Source organism: Agelaius tricolor, unplaced genomic scaffold (genome assembly GCF_023055355.1).
Source record: "Agelaius tricolor isolate 1412-34295 unplaced genomic scaffold, bAgeTri1.0.p SCAF_7, whole genome shotgun sequence".
Classification (NCBI taxonomy): Eukaryota; Metazoa; Chordata; class Aves; order Passeriformes; family Icteridae; genus Agelaius; species Agelaius tricolor.
The window spans coordinates 15,888,876-15,910,275 of NW_027269267.1; the positions used below are offsets into that span (position 1 = coordinate 15,888,876).

General features: G+C 39.2%; 1 protein-coding gene across 6 annotated transcripts in view; it reads left to right on the forward strand.

Annotated features, from left to right (window-relative positions):
- The window catches only part of SH3KBP1 (SH3 domain containing kinase binding protein 1), a 212,791-nt gene that overhangs the window by 4,932 nt on the left and 186,459 nt on the right, over nucleotides 1-21,400 (forward strand). For 3 of the 6 annotated variants that reach the window (XR_011679706.1, XM_071430424.1, XM_071430425.1), the window contains exon 2: nucleotides 20,304-20,461. Coding sequence is in view for 3 of the 6 variants with exons in the window: in XM_071430424.1 (XP_071286525.1) it covers nucleotides 20,304-20,461 (158 nt within the window). In the remaining 3 variants the exon portion in view is untranslated. Of the gene's footprint in view, nucleotides 1-20,303; nucleotides 20,462-21,400 lie in introns of those variants that run through there. The other 3 variants (XM_071430426.1, XM_071430430.1, XM_071430429.1) reach the window with 3 other exon arrangements.

Below are 21,400 nucleotides of genomic sequence, written 5' to 3' on the forward strand. Positions count from 1 at the left end.
AGAAATATAAAATATGTAAACATGTGTGTATATGTAAAAGATTATGAAAATAATTCATGATTATGGCATCTCTTCTGCTTGCTCCTTTGCAGTAGCTCTTCTTTCCTCAGACTCTCCATTAGAGTTGGTTTTTTATATTAACTGTTGCTTTTAGCTCAGGAAGTGTGATAAAGAACATAATACTTAAAATAGATGGTTTCTCAAAAGGACAGAATTCCTGCTTGTTTTTGTGCTAGTCAAAGATTCATATGTAGAAAATGACAATAGAGCTGCTAGAAAAGGGTTTTTTTGGCTGCCTGGGTTTAAGGAAGGAATGTAACGAGCATTTAATAATAACAATGTAATGTAATAAAACATTTTATTGAGAAGCAGTTTTGTTTTGATATGAGTGCATACATATTTTTGTTTAAACTGCTACAAATGTAATAAATACAATTTATCAATACCATATACAATTATATACAATATATATAATTTATCTCTTGTGTTATTAAGACTGTTTATTTTGTAGTTGTTATCCACTGGATGTTAGAGGGTGTTTTAAGAACACTGGTGGTATATTAGGATTTGTATAGGAGATCAGTGTTGGCCTTGTAGATAATGCATTGACTCCTTCCCTGCTTACAGGGGAAGGGTTGCACGTGTTAGGAGGAGAAAAAGGAGAGCTTGGGAATGTGAAATGAGCAGCTGAAATTTCAGGTCTGATGTGTTAGAGGTCACTGACTGACGTGCTGCAAGCAAGTTAGCCCTGATGAGATCAAAGGAGTGAAAACAGCTGCAGAGATGGGATCTGTTGTTTTGCTCTGATCCTGCTGGTTCAGAGCAAGCTTATAAAAAAAGATGATGGATTTTGTATGGTTCCTATCTGTGTGGTTTTTAAAATCCTGGGCCAGGGAGCGGATGTTTTCCCTTGATGCCAAAGCAGGAAGTAGCTGCAGGCCATATCTACATTCTGTACACTGAGGAATGATGAAAGAATATATTAGGGGGAGGGGAATGATAGAGGAGGTGAGTATCAAGATTCAGTAATTCAGCTAATGTAAAAGTAATTGCTGACAGTCTGCTTCACACTGAGAGGAAACACAATAAAAGCTTGAAGTCCCTGTGTGTGAGAGAATATGCAAATACTGCAGTTCAGTAGTCATGGATTGTGTTATCAAATGAAGTTGTCTTTCCCCTCCTTTTTATTATTGATAACTGAGAAGCATCAGTAGAAAGCAACTCTTGAGAATGCAGTGGTAAATCCACATAAATTCTGTGTGGTGAGTTGACTGCTGCAAGGTCTTGGCTATGCTTTGTTGCTAACATAACTTTGCCTTAGAGAATGGAGCATCCTGGAGGACAAGCAGTGAAAGGGGAAAGGATGTCTTTGTTCCCAGTCTTACAGCAGTTTGTGTTACAGTGGGAGTGCTGCTGAGAATTTGTGCTTCTGATTTAGGATGAAGAATTGTGTGGAGTTGTGGATCAGAAATGATGTTTGTGCTGGAAACAATTCTCTTTAGCAACAAAGATAATGTATTATAGAAAGCTGAGCGTTTATACAAGAGAAATATCCCTAAGTTCTGATTAATTAGTAGTGTCAGTATAAAGAGGTGTCTTTTGAACTCTGAATTTCATTAGAAGTATTGTACAAAAGGAAAAATTTCCTCTTTACCTCATTCTCTGTCTTTCAGACTGTGCAGCTAAATCACTTCTGACAATTGAAACCTGCTCACACCAAAACCAGTGTAAAAAAAAGTGTAAGTTTATTCATTTATTCGAAGATCAAAGTCAGCATTGGTGCACAGCTCCCCGGGGAGATAATGCTTTTTTGGAACTGTCAATATAGATTCATGGCTTGTGTTGCAAGTCAAGGCCCAATTAGACTAGGTCTAGACCTTTAAAGGTCCCTCCCAACCCAAAGCATTCAAAATGATCTATCAATATTTAATTAGCTTTCAGTGGTCACACCGATTGTATTTAAAAATTAAGTGGTTTATGTCCCACAGGTAATTTGTATTAATGAATTTGTGACTTATATTAAAAAAACCCAACTCACCTAAAACAAGCAGACAAAATAACCACCCCTGCAAAATAGGAATACTCATAGCATGTTGTGTTCTCTGATTGTAATTTCCAGGAACTTGCTTGTTACCTTAAAAAGCAACATATTGGTGCTTTTTATTGATAACGAGGTCTCAAAACAAACACACACAAAAGTCACTTCAGGGTGTTTCCTTGCTTGTTCTAGGTTGGTTTTGTGGGAAGAAGTTATTGGGGGTCAGTGCCACTGCTGGTGCTGTATGGACTACTTGTGTTAGCCTGGCTCTCTTTGTGTGTAGCCCTGTCTTTCCCCATGAGCTGGATTTATAAAGGTTTTCATTAAAGGTAGCAGCAGTATCAGAATATAAGTGTACACATAAAGAACTTTTCATTTTTGAGCCAATTGTAAAGCCATTCTTTGAGAACTTCCATGTCAGGTTTAAGTTAAGTATGTTCTCTGTCTGTGGCTGCTGATTCATCCTCACCACTGGCAAAAAAACATTTTTCATACTCTGCTAACTTGGCAGAGTTGATTTTTTTTCCTGATAGGCTTGTGCAGCATTGAAAATTTTCTGTCCTTGTGACAGATATAAAACTGGCAAGCAGCAAGACCTCAGCTTAATTTTTCAGTGTTTTTCTCATTCCTGCTGTTCTTTTGGTGAGGTCTCACTGAGCTCTTATTGAGCTGTTAGTGCTCCTCTATTTCCTACTGTCAAAGGGCACACCAGTTTCCAAACTGTGCCCAGAAAAAGATGCCTTTATTTAGAGGTTTTGTTATGGTAAGGTTTAAAAAACTTCTTTGCTGTTAAATTTGGACCACTTATAAAAAAATGTTTTAGCTTTGGCCTTGTGTTTCCAAATGTAGGGATTAGTAGCTTGCTTTGGAAGAGTGGTGATGCTTATTTATAAACAGTATTTGAATGCTGATGAAGATTGACTACTGCAGTACTTTTCTTTTTTGTGATTCATTTCTTATGAACATTTATTTATTGTCATCAACAGCTTTATGGAAAAATATCCTATTGAAACATTTCACTCTAGACAAGACCACCTTAATTTCCCATGAAATAGCCCGTTACTATTTCAATTTCATTGAAATTGCAGAACGGCCAGTTTCATGAATACAACTATGCAACTTTTCTGCTTAAATGATCACATTAAAGAAACCCTCAAAAGTTTACACAAGGCAGCCAAAATACCTCAAACAACTCGTACCAAAAAAAAGGAAATAATTCTATCCCTAGAGGAACCTGACTTTGTTTTCATCAGGCTTTAAATGGCTGGGTGAAAGGAAGGGATGGAGAAATGAGTGCAGAGAGTGAAAGCCTTCCAGTAAAGGCTGAGCTTGAGAGCCTTGCCTTGAATGCACAACCCTGCAGTTTGTGACAGTGGGAATTCCTGAACACCTGAGAGTGAGCAGCAATGCTTCCAGGCAGGTCCTGCTGGCAGGGAAGACAAAATTTCACCATGGTAGTAAGAAATCACAGGCCTGGTAGTAAGAAATGCTTGTAACTTCACTCATTAATAAAATGAAAAAATTAAATTAGTTCCAGGAGAGTAAAAAAAAGTCTACAAATTTATAAATCCTCATTATATTAAAGATTTTTTGATGGCATGTGCTACACCTTATTATTTGATTTTAATTTTTGTTCAGAGAAACATCAGGGTCCCAACAGTTGTGGAGAACACCAATTTGAAAGCTTACAAGCTTTTATTTTGTTTTATATCTGTATTTTTAGATTGCATGTGGGAAAGACAAGGTTAATCGCTATGCAGTCTTGAAATCTAAATTTGGTTCAGACTTAAATATTGATATTGAAGTCAAATAGTAAAATTCTTCAACTAGATCTGAAGTTTGATACACTTCTGTGCTTTTGTTGCATTTGTTTAATGAAAATGGTAACATTTAAGTTTGATCTCATTTTAAGGTTCTTAGCTATTTGCTGAACTGAGCTGATCATGTAACTAGTTCATTGTTAATCTCAGTCTGATACAAGATTACTTTTAATCTTGATTCATTGCTAATTGCTGTATCCTTAACGTTGGAAATGTGTTCTTTGTAGCTATTTTTGTTAGTGACTTGAACAACAAAGTTAATTTTCCCGGTGACAAAAACCCGAGTATTTTGTGGATTTTGTTGGCTTTTAAGTAGCTAGTTTATAGGTTTGACCAGCTCCTCAGCTGCTCCTTTGTTTGTTGCTTCTTTCTCTGTAAGTCTGGTAGATCACAGTGGGTCAAGTTTATCTTTCTGTATAGAGCTGCTCCAACATCACAGAGGTAACATGTGGTTAATTAAGGGATTTGTGTGTTTAGATAATCCAGGCTAGTTAACTGCTATTTTATTGATGGGAGGTTTGCTTAATAAGCAAAATCCTTCTCTGACTTCTTCCTTGCTTGACTAAATGCATGATGAAAAGAGCTTTATCCTTGAATGGCCAGCTAATTTGTACAAGTAAGATCAACTCTTTCTCTTGCAAGAAACAACCTTTCAACTGTGAGAGAAATCTTCCTGCTGCTGTTGCTGTTATCTTTGGTTATGATTGTTTTTAATGTTCATCTTCCTGGACAGCTGCTATTTCCTTCTCCCATTCAGTAATCTCTTTTAAAATGGGAAAGATCTTTATTTTCTTTGAAACTTAATACAAAAGCCCTTTGTATCTGCTGCTCGTTTCATTCATCCAATACCTGTATTCAGCTTCATTTGAAAACAGTAGAAATACACTTGTCAGTTTTCCTTTGACCACCGAGGTCAGTTTGAATGGTCTTTGTTCTGTCAGCTCATAGCGCCCTTCAGAATTGCTCACTTTGATTTGCATTAACCATGCTACTTATTTTAAAGGCTACCATTTCTGTGTATGAAGCACCTATAAATAGTGCTTTTGATGAGCTGACATCTCAATTATCTGACTGTGGTTTGTGGAAGATTAAGATAAGATACCTTTGAGTTCATGATGAACTATCTTCTGTCAATTCAGAATTGTCTGTACTGGTTCTGGAGTCATGAGACATCTATTAATATGTATTCCTCTGCAGTGTATTTGATAGTTTGTTCACAGTTGTGGAGAAAACATTCTTGTTTGTTCCTGTGTTTCTCATTCCTTCACCTCATTCTGTCAGAAAGCAGTTGCACCTCTTCTCATTACTTGCAGAAGTACATGTATGCTTCTTTCCCTTTCTAAGTTGTGCTGTTTTGTTGCTTTGGGTTCTTGTGTTGTGGTGGTTTTTGATTGTCAGAGTGTTTTTTCTTTTTTTTCTTTTTTTTTTTTTTCTTTTTAAAATAAATCTACATTACAGATTCTCAACTGTTTCCCAGGAAAGATGCTCTTCAGCCTTTTTCTTTTCTGTTCACATACCTGATGCTCTGTCATCCCATATTTTTATATGCACTTCCTTCAAATCATCTTTCCTTCTTTGACCTGTCTTTCAACTGTACTTCTTCCCTTTTTAGAAAGCTTTCTTATGTATTTCACTTAGAGTCTCAAAATTCCCTAAATTAAGATGCAAAGATATACAGAACTCTGAAGGGAATCTGGTGTAGAATACAGCACAATTATAGGTGATCCTTTATGTATTTTATTTAAAATTAAGGACAGAAGAAAGCTTTGGCTGGAATTCCATAAATATGATGTCAGGAAGAAAAGGGATTGACTGTCTTTTAGAGACTATTGCTTTAATTTGCAAAGATTTTTCAGAGTTGAAATTGGTACCCTGGAATAATGCTGAGGTGTGTGTTGCATATTGTGTTTTGCCAGCCACGTTTTTGATATTTTCTGATGGAAGAGTGGTGCCTATGGTATGTGGAGTAAAACAGGTTGTAGAAGTTGGCAAAGCCAAATACTGAAGTTCCAATGTTTTTGGGGTTTTTTTAATTTGGAGAACTTTAAAGCAGGATGTTGCTATTTTAAGTAGAATTTCAGTTCCTGTCTGTTCAAGTCTGTCAGTGTCTCTCTTGAACCAAAACCAAGGAGCTGATGTAAATGCAGCCTTGTAGGCAGAGAAACTGAATGTAAGAAACACTCTTTGCCTCTTCAGACCCTCTGAAATCTACAAGCAGTTTTGACTTCAGATTTCCTTAACTCTAAGAACCCGTACCACTCAAAACCAGGGAAGTTCATTAGAAGATTCTTTAAGGGGATGGAGTACAGGAAACTTTTTCTTAGATGGAAAAGTAGAGCTTTCTCCTTAGCCTTGGAAGAAGTGCTCATGGTAGAAAACATTCAGTGACCACGTTATTCCTGTCCTCTCTGGTTCTCTTGGCTGCATAGTTTAACCTGCCTGCTGCCTCCTGGATGCTGTAGAGAGATTCTGTGCCAGCACCTGAGCAGGTTCTACTTGTCTTGAGGAGAATCTGTCCTGTTGTTGCCTCTTTGGCCACACACTTTGTTCTGTTCCAGACAGTACCAGTGTTGGTTACTGGGTGTGGATAAGAGGAGCAGGAGCAGAAGAATAACTGCTTATAAAACAATAGGGTTTATTGCCTCTGTTTGTTTCCTTGGGTTCCACAAAGCCATCCTGCTGCTTTCTCCCCCTTTTCCCCCCATCCTCAGTGCAGCAATGGGTTCTTCTGTCTAAATGCTGACTGTTGTTTGTGCTTTCACTCTGTGTGCAGCTCTGCTGAGCATTCCCATTCAGCCAGCACAGAGTGGCTCAGATTCCCTTTTGGAACAAGGCTATCATCAGGTCACAAGCTGTTCTGGCTCACAATGAAAGCCAGGGATAAACTTTCAGATGTACTTCTTTGGCTGCATCAGGTTTTGCTTTCAGGATTGTTCTTCTGAGGAGGAGCTCTGTGTAGGGTCTCCCTTTTGGAGGTTTGTTCTCATTGTAAGAGTTAAAGATCCCTTGGAAGGAAGAGAGTGTTTTTTCAGGTGGAAGAGACTTCTTGAGACCTTTAACCTGCTACCAGACATACCTCTTCAAAGAGCTGTGTCTTCTACTTGCAGCATAATCTCTGCTTTCTGAAAGACTTTGCCTTATTCAAAATCAAGAGTATTTCTCAAGAGAAAATTAAACTAAAAAATGTCAATGCAAGTGCCTCATTGCCCAGGCCTACCATGGACACATGGGATTTTGAAAAGCACCATTAAAACAAAACATACTAGCTAATGCCTCTGATGTGGATTTTTGTTCATTAAAAAAAAAAAAAAGTGTTAGTTTGTGAATTCCATTTATTGTGACATCCAAAAAACATTACCTGCAGAAACTGATTTGAGCTGAGAAAACAGAGGCATTAAAGATACCATCAAAAATGTATCACTCCAGAATTGCATCCTGAAATCTAAAATTGAAATTTGAAAGTTTTTTGATGCACATAAGCTGACACATGTTATCAGATATAATAGTGAAGTTTATTTGCCCAAGGATTGTCTGGAACTTGTGAATTCATATATTCAGTAATTTCTAAAACAGCATTTTTTTCAGTCCTATTGTTCTTACCAAAGTTTGAAGGAGAATAAAAGAACCTGATGTTAAAAGAGAAGATGAGCAGCACTTTGATGATATTTTTTTATTAATGAAGAAAATATTATATTGGTAGGTGTTAAAAGTGTTCTTTTAACCTCATGTGTCCATTCTCCAAATATTCACACCCTACCTTCCATTGGTGCTCACATAATCGAGGGAGTTTGGTGTTTTTAACACCCTGGGTGGTTGTTGGCTTTTCTTTCAGTGTGGTGCAGAGGTTTAGTGATGGCTTGATGCTGATATGTAGATGTTGTTTTGTACCATAGTGATGAAATGCAAATTTCCCATCATCTGAGCTCTTGTACTTAGGGCAGTGAGCCCCAGTAGACACACACACAGAAGTTACAGCTCCTGCAATGCCCAATAGTCTGTTGCATATGAAAGCACAATAACTGTGTCCTTTAATTTTGCTTATAAATTATGAAACTGCTGAGAAGTTCCATACTGGGCCTGACCTTCCTCTGAATGTGAAGTTTTGTAGCTTGAAATGCTTGGATTTATGGAAGAGGTTAGACAGACAAAAGCTGATTATTTCTCCTCTCCATCCAGCCCAGCTTCTCGCTGTTGTACAGCGCACGTCTTTGTGACAGTTTATTATGCATCAGTTAAAACACAGCACTGGCTTGTAGTCCTAGCATTTGACAGGTGGAATCAGAAAAGTTGCTGCTGGGGTAAATATTTTGCAACTGCTGTCTTAAAAATGATAGAATTCCATTAAACTGAGGGAAAACAGTATAACTTTGAAATTGTTATAAGACACCGTGTTTGTCTGCAGCTGGCATCACACAGCAAAAGACTCAGACTGTGGCACAGTCGGAGGATTTTGGCTATATCAGGCTACTGCTGCCAGCAATCTCTTGCAGAAATTGCCACTTCCAAAAACAAGAATACCTCAACAGGATGTATCTGTGCACCACTTTTCAGTCTGGTTACTTAATGTAACACCATTTTTATGAGCACTTTCAGCAAATGTGGCTAAGATGCAGAGGAGTATGTTGTATTCTCCCCATCCTCCTCCTGTGCAAAAGGGTTGCTACTTTTGGCAAAGACGTGTGGTGATAGTAACAGCTTAGGCATCTAGTGAAATCCTCCAAGCTCCTCTGAGATCATATTCATAATCACATTCATGCTTCTCTCTGATGTTAATGAGATGAGGTGGATGTTGCTGGTGTAGAAGCTCAGAGTTTTAACAAATGCTATGCATGGCACAATATGAAGACTGTGAACCACTTGTTGATCACAATCTCTGCTCATCTTCCTGAGGGTTAAATGATGCTACATCATCTCTCAAAAGGTGCTTATTCCTTGTCTTTTTAATTTTTTATTAATTTGTCTTTCCACCTCAGTACCATCCATTGGCATCTTCATAGTATTATGAAGGCAACTTTGGGACTAGAATACTGTACTGTATATATACTAGAATATACTAGAATACTGCTAGTACTTCTGAGTAATTTAACACAGCATTTATTATCATGGCATCAGATTTTGTATCCTGTTTACTTTATATGGTGATACATTCATTTGGTAGCAGTTCTCATGAATTTATCCAAGTGGTAGTTTTTTGAATAGTTCTGGGTGTATTTAGCTGTAATCTGTCTCCTTTTTGTTCTGAAAAAGTAACTCATATCCTTCCTATGTCCTCTCAGTTGTCTGAGAATGAGATTTAGAAACTGCAAGAGTAGAGAAGCATTACTAACAAGTTTGTATGAAGATATAGTTTGTCGAATGGGACTTATTTGTCTTTTTTTACCTTAAGTACTCTTCTCCTTTTCTGTTTTTCTCAGCAATGGGTATAATAATTTACACTCTTCAGAACTTTGAATTGTTTTTATGGATATTGGAGGAGGCAGGAACTCATGTCAAGATGATGATGTTAAATGTTTTCCTCTGAATCTAATGCCTTCCACTTCTTCTGAATGGGTCCTTGTGTGCATTAGTTTCTGAGGGGAAGAGCAATTTCAAAGGTGAACAGCTCTCAAGACAGTTTTGCCTCTGAGAAACACTACATTTCTTTAGTTACAGGTTAACACAATGCACGTTGCCTGCAAATTTGACAGTGAATTTAAAGTAGGTTTGTTTGTGCATGCTGTGTGCAGTGGGAACATCTGCTGTAGTTGAGAGGCACTCTGGTTGATAGACCAATGGATCACAGTAAAATAAGTCTCTTTCAGTAGCAAAAATGTGATTTGAGTAGTTTGTTGTCCAAGGCAGAAGGACCATTTTGCCTGCAGGAAAAGATCAATTAATTAATGGAATAGAAGTGTTTCCTCTGACTGACAGCCACATGAATGCCTTGGTAGAGTACCTATGAAGAGTACCTATGAAATCTCAGTCTTTCTAAACAGTTAAGGAGACTCATCCCAGTAAAATATAACATGTATTGTTGGATCCAAGGTGCTATTAAAAGGGAATATAGATGTAACTGCTGCCACCTAGAACTACCACAGTGATCTTTCCTTGTTTATTCCACAGTTACCTGTGCATGGTTTCTGGTGTTCAGATGTGCTTTGGCATATTGCATAAAAAGTTTATATCAGAGATATGATGTGATGCTATAAATTCACTTAGAGGCAACTACTATGATAGGCTTAAGAAAAAAATTAAATTCATAGTATTTCTTAGAAATACCTACCTGAAGTAGTTTACTACAGACTTGCTATGAGATGTGTTTTTTATGTGAAAAGGCCCCACGTAAATACAAAAATACAAACCCACTGCCTTACTGTTGTTCTTCACCTGACTGTAAATGTGAGATTTTTTTCAATGGATTGTGGTCATACCAAGTGGCTTAGCTGGAATATAAAGTATTTCTTGTCCTAGTGGGTGATTTCCACTCAAATAACTGTGTGTTTGTTTGTTTTAAAAACTGGAACCAAGCATACCTCTTGGAAAAACAGAAAACCAGCTCTCTTCCTTTCTTGGAGGACATCTCAGGTGTTCTGTCAGCTGCAGTGGCTTCAGCTCTGCTGCTGCCCAGGGAGGAGTCACATCAGGACAGTGCCAGGCCAAGTGTTCGCTGTCCTGCAGATGAGGACTCGGTTGGGGTCCTCTGGCAGCGCCTCTGTTGTGTGCCTGTGAATTCCCACCACAGAGCTTCCCCCCAAGTGCTTCCCATCTGTCCTGAGCTCTCTGTGGCTCCCTGGGTGTCCCCAGGTGCAGGCTGGAGAGGATTTGTGGCTGTAACAAGAAAGGACCCGGGGCAATCTGATTTAGGTGGCCCCCTGTGTGGCTGCTCTGCCCTTTGAGGAGTGATGCAGTGAAGGTGCTATTCCAGGATATGACCTTTAGCTCCCCACCATTGTTTGCAAAGGGGAAATAGGAAAATCTAATGTAAACTGAAGGCTGTTGTCTAAGTGGAGGAGTTGCTGTTTATCATGTAGCATGGATTTAACATCTTGAAGATTAAATAGTACTGCTTTTCCTTCTGATATTGATTTTTCCTTCCCCTACAGCTTTTCTTTTTCATGAAGTGAAATCCTTGCAAATACTTTTAGCAGGGAGTATTATTCCTGATAGTGTTGCAAAAGAAAAATGTTAAAAGTTGAGCAAAGTTTGGAATTAATTTTTCACGGAAATTGTGGATCTTGCTTGTAATCAAGTAGAAACAAAATGTTGAAGTTATTTTTTTGTGCCACAGACATGCTACAAAACTAACAGCTCAAGCTTTCTTAAAAATCCCAGTTGTAATTTACATTTAAGCTGTAAAGTTAGAGGCATATTGGTATTTAACCAATTTTCTTACAAGGCATTTCCATTTTGGGAGAATGATGACTCCAAGGCCTGTTCAGTGGCTCATTCCTTCATTTCATATTTTGAAGTGTAATGGAATTGAGAGAGTTGAGTCTTTATAAACTATGGATAATTTTGTTCTCTGGTAGAAGAGCCACATCAGACTTGATATGGATCTGTTTTCCTTCTCTTCTCTCAGTCCTATTTGTACCACAGCATCCCTCATATGACTGGCCTGCCAGCTGCTCAGTGTTCTTGGAGTGAAGAAAACAGTGGCCTTGTAGGTCATATTTGATCTTCAGACCTTCTGGCCCTCCAGGTCTAGTTTAGGCAACCAGCATTATTGAATATAATGTAGTTTGGGTTTTGGTTGGAAGGGTTTTTTTGTGGTTTTATTTTTCCTTTCCCAGGTTTTCCTTTCCCTTTCCATTTCTTTCCATCTTTTTTGTTTTGGTTTTGATTTTGGTCTTTGTTCTTTGTTTGGGTGGATTTTTCCTCATTTTTGTTTGTTTTTATGGTTTTTGTTTGTGTGTGTTTTTTAATTTAAGTTCAGATTGTTCAGTCGTGCTTTGCTGTTTAGTCTAATAAAAGGTATTGATTTTTCTCTCTCCTGGTGGTTCCTAATATTTTACTAAGAGTTTTATTGCAAACTGTCATATAGCAAAAAAAATGTGGGTTTTTTTAAGTATGCCCATGTGTGGTATTCACATGCCCTCTGAACAGAGAGAGATTTAGCATTCTCAGGATTTCTCCTGAGAGAAGCTGGGAGAGAAGCAGAGAAAAGAATGATCAAAACAATTCTTATCTCATTTGCTGCTCCTGTGTTTGTGCCCATGTGGAATGTGTTCTGGAGATTGTTTACCCAAGGTGATTGCTTGATTGGGTTCTGGTGATGGTATTTTGGATTCATTGACCAGTTGGATCCACGTGTCTGTGTGTGTGTCAGGACTCTTGGGCAGAGTCATGGGTTTTCTAGTGAGTTATTTAGTTAGTTAGTGATAGTTCTTGTTAGTGTAATACAGTATGATAAAGTAATTAATTAGCCTTCTGATATCACAGAGTTCTGCCCATCATTCTTCCTGCCCATTGGGCATCTCAGCACCAATGCTCCTCAGCTCTGAAAGTGTGCTGGGCTCACCAGTTTGTACCCAGGTGTCTCAGAATAGCACATTTGAAGAAGACCTTGTCTGTGAAGTTGAGGCAGATGGAATTCAATGGTCAGATTTTTAACCTGTTATAAGATGTTATCTTCATGCAAAAGCGTGATGCACTCTCTTCTCAGGAAATGCAATTTGAGCTTTAACTGGAAGCTTGAATGCAGAATATTTGCAGGTAGTCTGTCTGGTTTCTGTTCTGGTTTTTTTGGGTAAGCCAATGCAACAACATGTTTATCCTTCATATGGAGCTGAGTGACTTAGAAATGCGAAAACATAAAACTTACAGCTCTTAACTCCTTGACTGCCGTGTCTAACTGCATTTACTCGGTCTAATGTCTACATTTGGGTGTGAAACCAGACTGCTGCAGAAGGTGGTGCTGCCATATGGATGCTGTTACTTGGGTGGAATAGTGCCAAAGAGGTTAATAACATTTCCATTGTGCCTACACACGTCAGATGTCTCACAAGAAACTGATTTAATAATGTAGTTTTTGTTGCACAGTAGCAAATCTCTGTTTCTTTTTCTTTATATTTTCTTGCTTGGAAAGGCACTGTACAATAACTGAAAACAGAATAAAAAGAAGACATTTCTGTCTTCAAGTATTGGTAGCATTATTAAAGAAATTCTGACTAGGTCAGTTTAAGAGATTAGATTTTACTTGTAATTTAAAATGTGGCAAAGAAACAAAATAAACGGTAAGAAAAATATTTGTAATTGTCACTAAAATAATTTCACCTGTATGTGCAAGACTAATTTGTGGAATGAATGAATGGTAGGACCAGTTAAACTTTTAATCAACAGGTTCTTTTTCTAGATGTGCTTTTTAAAAATACAGCTGTTAGGTTACATTCCAATGCCTGGTTCATATCATTAGCAATCCAAGTTGTGTATTTTAAATCCAAACCACTAAGCATTAAATTAAAAAAATCTTTGTCCCTGACATTGCAGTAATGAGTTGTACTGTGCCAGTCTCCAGCAGGGCTCTTAATAACTAGCTTTGATTCTATTTCATGAGTTTTTATGTTACAATTTGGATTGATGCTAATATAGGACTAGGAATAGCTGATTTTGTTGGCATGAGAATAAATGTTCTCCTTGTAGATCAAAATAACTTGAATAGCTTTTGATATTGAATTTCATTCCTAATGTACAAAATGCCTTTTTCTAACAGAAAGAGTAGCTACAGTTTGCCGGCCAGGGCAGGTTTGACTTTCAGGCATCATGAGGTACAATAATTTGAAGAAAATTTCTCTAAAAAGAGAAACCAGATCTGCCTGTCCCAGTTTTGCCAGTTTATTTTTCTCTTGGCTTAAAATGGATTTGAGTTTTGGCTGTTAATGCAGCAATCTGTTTACCTTGGCAGAGCTGGGCCTAAGACCAACCTTTGTTGTTTAACAAATAACATTAATTTGAGCTCACTGTCCATGGAGTGTTTTCTCACATCATGAATCATTGTGCAAACTGGGACACAGTTTTAGTCCAGTTCCTGAGGAGAAATCTAGCACAGCACTTCAGGAATCAGGTATGTTGTACTTACAGATGTGAAGCATAACTCTGATCTGCTTTTTTGTTACAAACCTTAATCAGTGCTGACTCTAGTATCAATCCAGCTTCCATGAAGACTAAGTTTCAGCTCAAAAGAAACAAAAAATATTAAGTTTGAGTGGCAGAATGAATTTTTCAAAGCACAGTTTGAGGAGGTGCTGTGATTTAGCATGCTTTAGAAATTGAGTTTGATTTAAAAACTGCAACTGCGATAACCTAACAATTGTAGAGCAGTTTTGGCTGTCTTGTGCTCTTCAAACTTCACTACTGTGATAAATGAGAATTTTGAGTGATCTCAGAAGTGCCTTCCCATCAGTTTGTCACAATTCTGCACATTTGTTAGGTGTACTCTTATTTCTCTTTCCAAACTGTGCTTTTGGTTTCCTTTGAAGAGTTTATAAACATCTTGATTGTGTGGTCTTACTTTGGTGACTCATATGTCTCTGACTGCTTACACACACTTATGTTACAGTAATCAGATTCTCTGAGAGGAGGCAGCTTTTAAAAATATTTATATGTGTTTTTTAATAAGTGGAAACTTTTATAGACAGAGAAAAGCCTGAACAGTGAAGAGTTGGGGTTTTCTGTTTGTTTAAACAAACTTTCAGTAAAACAAAAGTGATTGAACAGCTGCTGTCTGTATGTGAATTAGTGCAAACTTGAGGGAGTTAACTCCAGTGCCTCCAGCCTACCCAAGCCAGTGTTGAGTCAGGTCAACAGCCCCACTCTACCTTTTGGTGCCTCAACTCAAGAGAGAGAACATAATAAATAAGAAAACTGTCATTAATCATGTCATTTTTTGCAGCCTTCTTAAGGGAAAATTGCAAGAACAGCAACAGATTCTAGAACTCTTGAAAAATGTGGTACTTACAGAGTGGGAGAGTTGTTTGTCTTCCTTCATTATGTCCTGCTGCAGCCTGAATGCTGAGGAGTGTTTGAAGAATCAGTAGTTGGAGCCAGCCTGAATCCCTGCTGCATTGTCATCTCCCCCTTACAGCTCTCTACCCACCTCCTAGCAGCTCAGGAAGAGCAAGGCAGTATGTAATTGCACTCATTGCAAAATCAGAATAGGATTTTAAAGCTTCCTAAGCAGGGAGGAGAAATGACTTGACACACACAAAAAGCTTCGAGTCCTGAAAGCAAGGATGTCCTAGTATGCAGCTTAAAAATGAAGATACAGGACCTTGCTTTCAAAAGATATTTCCTGGGGTTCAACCAAACTGGAAATACCCTGCTGAATAGTTTAAATTTTGCCTTTTCTGAGCCACAGTCCTGTTGTGTTCTGTGGAGATAAAAATTTTCATTGATGTGTGTACCTTGCTGCCACTGCTTGAATCCAGTAGTCTTTGCAGAAGTCTTTGGAGAGCTATTGTGTAAATACAACTTCTGATCCAAATGCACTGGTTGGTCTGGGGTAAACTGTATGTATGCATATGTGTGGATATATATATATATATATATATATGTGTGTGTGTGTGTATATATATATATACACACACACATACACACACACATATATATATATATGGATAATATTGATGCTAATTTAGGGACTTTAGTTCATACATTAGAAGTATGTGTAAAAATTTGTTAGTTGGCTGGACTCAGAAGGTTGGGCTTTCCAGATCTTCAGGTCCCTGAGGTTTCGAGAGCCCAAACCCACAACTTCCCTGACTAAAGGGATGGAGTCTGTGCCTTGTGGGTTTAGAGACTCCCAGAATAGCAAACCTGAAAACATGAATTTATAATTTCTGATGCTAGGAGGAAGGCTCCTGCTCCACCTCAAGGTCTGCAATTAAAGAACAGATTCAATGCTTTTGTAGGTGATGGGGGTCTGGGTACTCAGTCCAATGAAGCACCCAAGCTGGTAAATCTGAGTCATGCAGAAGCACCAGGAGAAAGTGGGAAGTGGTAACAGTAGGGAAATTCCCTGCTGTGAGTGTTGGAGACTCCCATCTGCTGACCTGACCTGACCTGTCATCTAGAGAGGCTCGTTGCCTGCCAGGATCTGGAACACTGTGGTAAAACTGCCAGAGCTTGTCTGGCTTCACACCACTACTCCTGCTGCTCTCCCATGTAGGTTTGAATGATACCACCTGAAGGGATCTGAAATGATCAACTGTGACTCTGTAGTTCTGGGCTGATGACCAAGAGCCTGGCTGGATTCTCCTTGGTCCTTTGGGTGAGAGCAAAGTGCATTAGGATGAGTGGAGAGATCCTGTGGCTAAGTTGGTTGCATAGTTGGTGTCAGCAACAGAATTCTAGTTTTACAATCATGAGGGTCTTTTTGAAGATTGCTTGGAAAAGATGGGATTCACCTGACTAAGGCAAAAACATCTCTGCTAACTATCTTATGAGCAATTGGTGGACCAGGTTGGCAAACAAAATGTGATACAAACAATGGAGACCTTGTATTCAAAAAAATCAGGACTGATGGGGGCCTTTCCCAAGCATACCCATACAAACAAGGAAGTGCTTTTCAGAATTACAGGGAAAACTCTTTCTGGGAAGTCAGCACAGCTGGTTGCCTCTCTGAAATGTCTCTGTTCTCATGCAGACAGCATGGAATGCAAAGAAGAGGAATTACATGTCTGCATGCAGTTTTAGAGTTGGGATTTCATTGGGATTGTGAAGATACAATATGGTAGCTCATATTCCATCACCCTGATATCTGCTGGAGGGATAGTGGAACTTGTTTGTGTGCTGGGTTGGTGTGAGCAGTTCAGGAGGTTTCTGGAGTGTGTTGTCTACTGGATGTCATACCTGCAAACAATGAACTGTTTGGGGCTCTGAAGGCTGAGGGCAGCCTTGGTGGCACTGACCAGGAGATGATGAAGTTCAGGATCCAGAGAGGAGGGGGGGATAGGCAGAAAGCAGGGTTGCAACCCTGGACTTGAAGAGGAAAGACTTTGGCCTGTTCAGGACCCTGAAACCAGTAGAAAAGTCCAGGGCAAAGTAAACCTTCCCTCAGTGGAAGAGAATCAGGTTAGGGAATATTTAAACAAACTGGTCACATGCAAAGCCATGGCCCTGCTGTGGTATGTCCTGAAGGAGCTAACTGATATTGGGAGATACCTCTTGATGGTCTTCAAAAAGTCACTGTGATGAGGAGAGGTTCATTAAAACCAGAAGAATGTACCTCCTGTCTTCAGGAAGAGCAAGAAGCATCATTTTTTACTGAAAACTACAGGCTGATCAGACCCATGTGAACCACTGGAAGATGATGGAACAAATAATCCTGGAGGCCATTTCCAAACACATGAAGGACAAGAAGCTGGGAGTAGTCAGTGTTGATTTATGAAAGGGAAGTCATGTCTGAGCAATCTGTTAAGTCTTCTACCATGAGATGACTGACTTGGTGGAGTGAACGTTGTTTATGTTGACTTCAGCAAAGCTTTTGTCACTGTCTCCCATAAGTTGACAAACTGAGGAGGTGCAGTAGAGGTGAGTGGGAAGAAGTGTCTGAAATGCCAGAGGCAAAGGGCAGCAGGAGCTCCAGCTGCAGGCTGGTCCGTGGCAGTGGTGCCTCAGGGGTGGGAGATGGGGCTGCTGCTGCTCAGTGTGTGCAGTGATGAGCAGGAGGACAGAGAGGAGCAGAGAGGAGTCTGAGCAAGCTGCAGGTGCTGCAAAAGCAGCAAGTGTTTGACTCCCCAGAGGGTGGTGCTGCCATGTGTAGAGGCTCCAAGAGGCTGGAGAAAGGGGCTGAGAGGATGCTCATGAGCAGAGGGAAATGCCAAGTGCTGCAGCTGGAGAGGAATAAGCCCAGGCAGAAGTACAGGCTGTGCCTGGGGGTCTGGGGAGCAGCTTTGTGGAGAAGGGCCCAGGGATGCTGGTGGATGTGAAGCAGAGCAGGAGGCAGCAGCGTGTGCTTGTGCAGGGGCAGCTGCTGGCTCCCTGGGCTGCTTTAGGCAGAGTGCTGGGAGCAGGAGGATCCTTCTGCCCTTCTCCTTCCTAATGAGGCACCTTTGGAGTTGTGTGTCCAGGTCTGGGCTCTCAGGTCCAAGGGAGAGATGGAGAGAGCAGAGTGAGTCCTGTGCAGGGCCGTGAAGGTGGTTGAGGGACTGGAGCCTGTGACATGTGGGGAAGGTCTAAAAGAGATGGGACTGTTCAGTCTGGAGAAGAGAAGGCTCAGGCTAATATTATTGATGTGTCTGAAATAATTTTTAATTTTAAGGATGATCAAACACTGGAATTTCCTTGAGATCTCACTGGAATCCTTTGAGATACTCAAAGCTTGGCTGCATAAGGCCCTGAGCAATCTGTGCTTTGGCAGTTTCTGCATTGTTAGGGGATTGTCTACAGAGGTGCCTTCCAACCTCAAAACTGTGATTTAGGCAGTGGTTAGTGGTTTGTACTGCAGGTGCAAGCTGATAATAAATGAAGTACAAATGGGGCTGTCCTGGAACTTCTTCAGTCTAACATCTTTATTGAATACTGGAGAAGGCAGTGGAGTGCACTCTGCTCATATCTGTGATTTCTACCAAATTGGTGGAACAGTTCATGTGTTAAAGAGTGAAGGGACCTGAATCTAGAAGAGCTCTGATTGTCTAGCTTGGACAAGAGAAATTGGGAGGTCCTAATAGCAACCTTACAAAGCTTACAAGTAAATTATCAAGAAGATGGAGTTATGCCCTGCAGTGGACACTGGGGCAACAAGATCAGTGGGGGAAAACTGATACAAGAAAGGCTCCAACAAAAAAACGTAGAGAGAAAACCTTTTTCCCAGTTAAACAATGGAGCAGATTCTACTGCATCCCCTACCTGCCTCTGTAGGAGGAGGTTGGAGGATTTCAAGACCCATGTGGCAAAAGCCCTGAGTAACCTGGTTTGACCTCACAGCTGGTTCTGCTTTGAACACAAATCTGAACTAGAGATGTGAAGTCCCTCTCAGCCTGCATGACTCTGATTTTTCAGCTAAGTTTCACTGGTAAATTTTTCATGTTCAGTTTGCCTGTCAGCTTTCAGTGTGTGGTGCCAGTCTTTCTCTTTTGCTGTTCATTATGTATTTTAGCAGGCCTCTTGTAAACTGGCTTTACAATGGTTTTTGACTTCACAGATGAAGTAATAGAGGAATATTACAAGCCATAAACTTGTGGCTGGTATGTATCCAAAAGTCAGAACACTGCTTTAGCTATGACTTGCAGGCTCTGGAGGAGGGATGGAGATATTCAGCATTGTGACTGTGTGACATTTTGGGGGTGGAAAGAAGTAATTCTGATTTCCTGTCAACTTAATTCAGTTTGTATGCAGGGTTTGTTATTCAGGCAGAACCTTTTTGCTGCCTGTGGTGTAATGGTTGGCTTTACTTTGTGAGCTGGTATTGCCTGCTTGCAGGCTGGAGCTTGCAGGGTTTACATGGCACAGTCATTTGATGCCTGATACTATTTCTCACTTTGCTGTTTCAATGGTTGCAGTGCTAAGTGTTTGCTGAGAAGTCTTTGGACGAGCTTTTCCACTGAAGAAAACAGGAATAAGTTTTACAGATATGGCTGTCCAGACCTCACCAATCTGGCCAGTAAATGCTTGATGAACCACTAAATATAACTATGGCTTCCATGTTGAGTACCACAGGTGTATTATTTTTGATTTTCTGAAGGAATTTTTCTGTCGTTATGACTTCCTTAATTCTCTAAAGAGACTTGCTTGTGTGTATGGTTTCAAAAGATGGGGTGACTTCTTGGGAAAAGACAGACATGCCATGTAATGGTAGCAAGCCTATAATGCTTATAACTCTGATAAGAGACATTCAGAGCAGTAGAAGTATTTAATCTTAATTCTTTGATGCATAATCACAAGTGAAAGTAAGTCTTCTGTCTTTGATGATACCCTGTGAGGGCATGTTCATGCAGCAAAGCTTTGCATTTCTATATAAACAGCAGTCAAAATCATCATGATGAAAAAAATTCTTGTTAAATACATTTTAGATTGATAATGATGTATTTAGCAAGGTAGTGGCCGTGGCTTGGGATGCTTATGAATTTGAGAACCTTTACATATTTATTTCCATATAAAATAAAATGCTTTGAAAGCCCTGTGAACAAAAGCTAAAACTTTGTCCAAGAAACAAAAATGAACTTTGTAATGCTGCCAGAATTAATATTGCTGAAGCATAACAAATTGATTTCCTTTAAAAAATAAAGAAAAAGCATGTTGCCTTAACCATGATGGGTTTCTTGTGTGTTTTTTCACTTTGGCCTCTCTTGTAGCAGGTACCCACAGAACATTACCATTTCATGTTGCCTCTTTGATGTACTCTCTTAGTTAAGCTGAATATATTACTTTCACTGAGAATATATGATTGCATTGGTGTTTTCTAATGCCTTTGAAAGCCAGGAAAGCTTAAATGTAGTCAATAATTGTGCATATGTGTGTTTCTTTTTTAGTGGAGGCGATAGTGGAGTTTGACTACAAAGCTCAACACGATGATGAGCTGACAATCACTGTAGGTGACATAATCACCAATATCAAGAAAGATGATGGAGGCTGGTGGGAAGGACAGCTCAAAGGCAGAAGAGGTTTGTTCCCTGACAACTTTGTAAGAGTGAGTACAAAGTGGAACTGTTCTTGTGTTGTGTGTATAAGTTAAATGTACTGTGCTGTTCAGGCTAAATATCAGCCTTTATGTCATTATATCTCTTATATTCAAAACCATAATATATTGCATATACACATGTATTGTGTATACCCATATATTGCATATATATATAATGCAATGTTCTATTGAGACAATGTTGCAAAGAAAAGATTACTTGCTTTGCAAAGACTGAAAATAAAAGAAGCTACACCTACATTTCTCTGGTGTTCAGTAAAAATACTTGACTTTGTGGTCTGAGTACAAACTGGTTATTCTAGAGCTTATAGGCCATTGTATTTTAAATATTTTGTCTTCTCTGTAACAGATTCTGCTTTTCCTGAGTGTTTTCTTAGGTTTTATAGAAGTTATTTTGGTGAATATTTATTCCTGGCTAAACTAGTTGAGAATTATTAGATTTCTCCATACAGTTCCCTATAAAAACCTTTTTAAAAAACATTAATTTGTATTCACTTAATATATCAAATAACTTGCAGTAATCCTTGTTTTAGGACAACCTTTCATAGGTTTGGAAAGAAATCATAATTTTTACTGGGCATCTGTGTTTGCACACATATGTCTGCACATGTGAAGCCAGCTATTAGTACCTCTGGGCCTCCTTGATTTGTCATTGCAGACCTAGGCTGTTAATTTCCATAAGTGTCCATAAACCTGGCTCTCCACTATGGAAAAGAGACCAAGAACTACAATAATTTACATAGATTTTATGTTACTCTTTTAGTACAGCTCCTGAGGATCCTTGGTAGTTTCGCTTTTCTAAGGGTGTAAGTGTCCTTTTTTTTTTCTTTTTTAAAGTTCTTCTAACTGTGTAAGCCTGTTGTGTGTTTAGGCATATGGACACAATGAAGTAATTCCATTTTGCTTCCATAGTGCTGCATATGTCCAGGT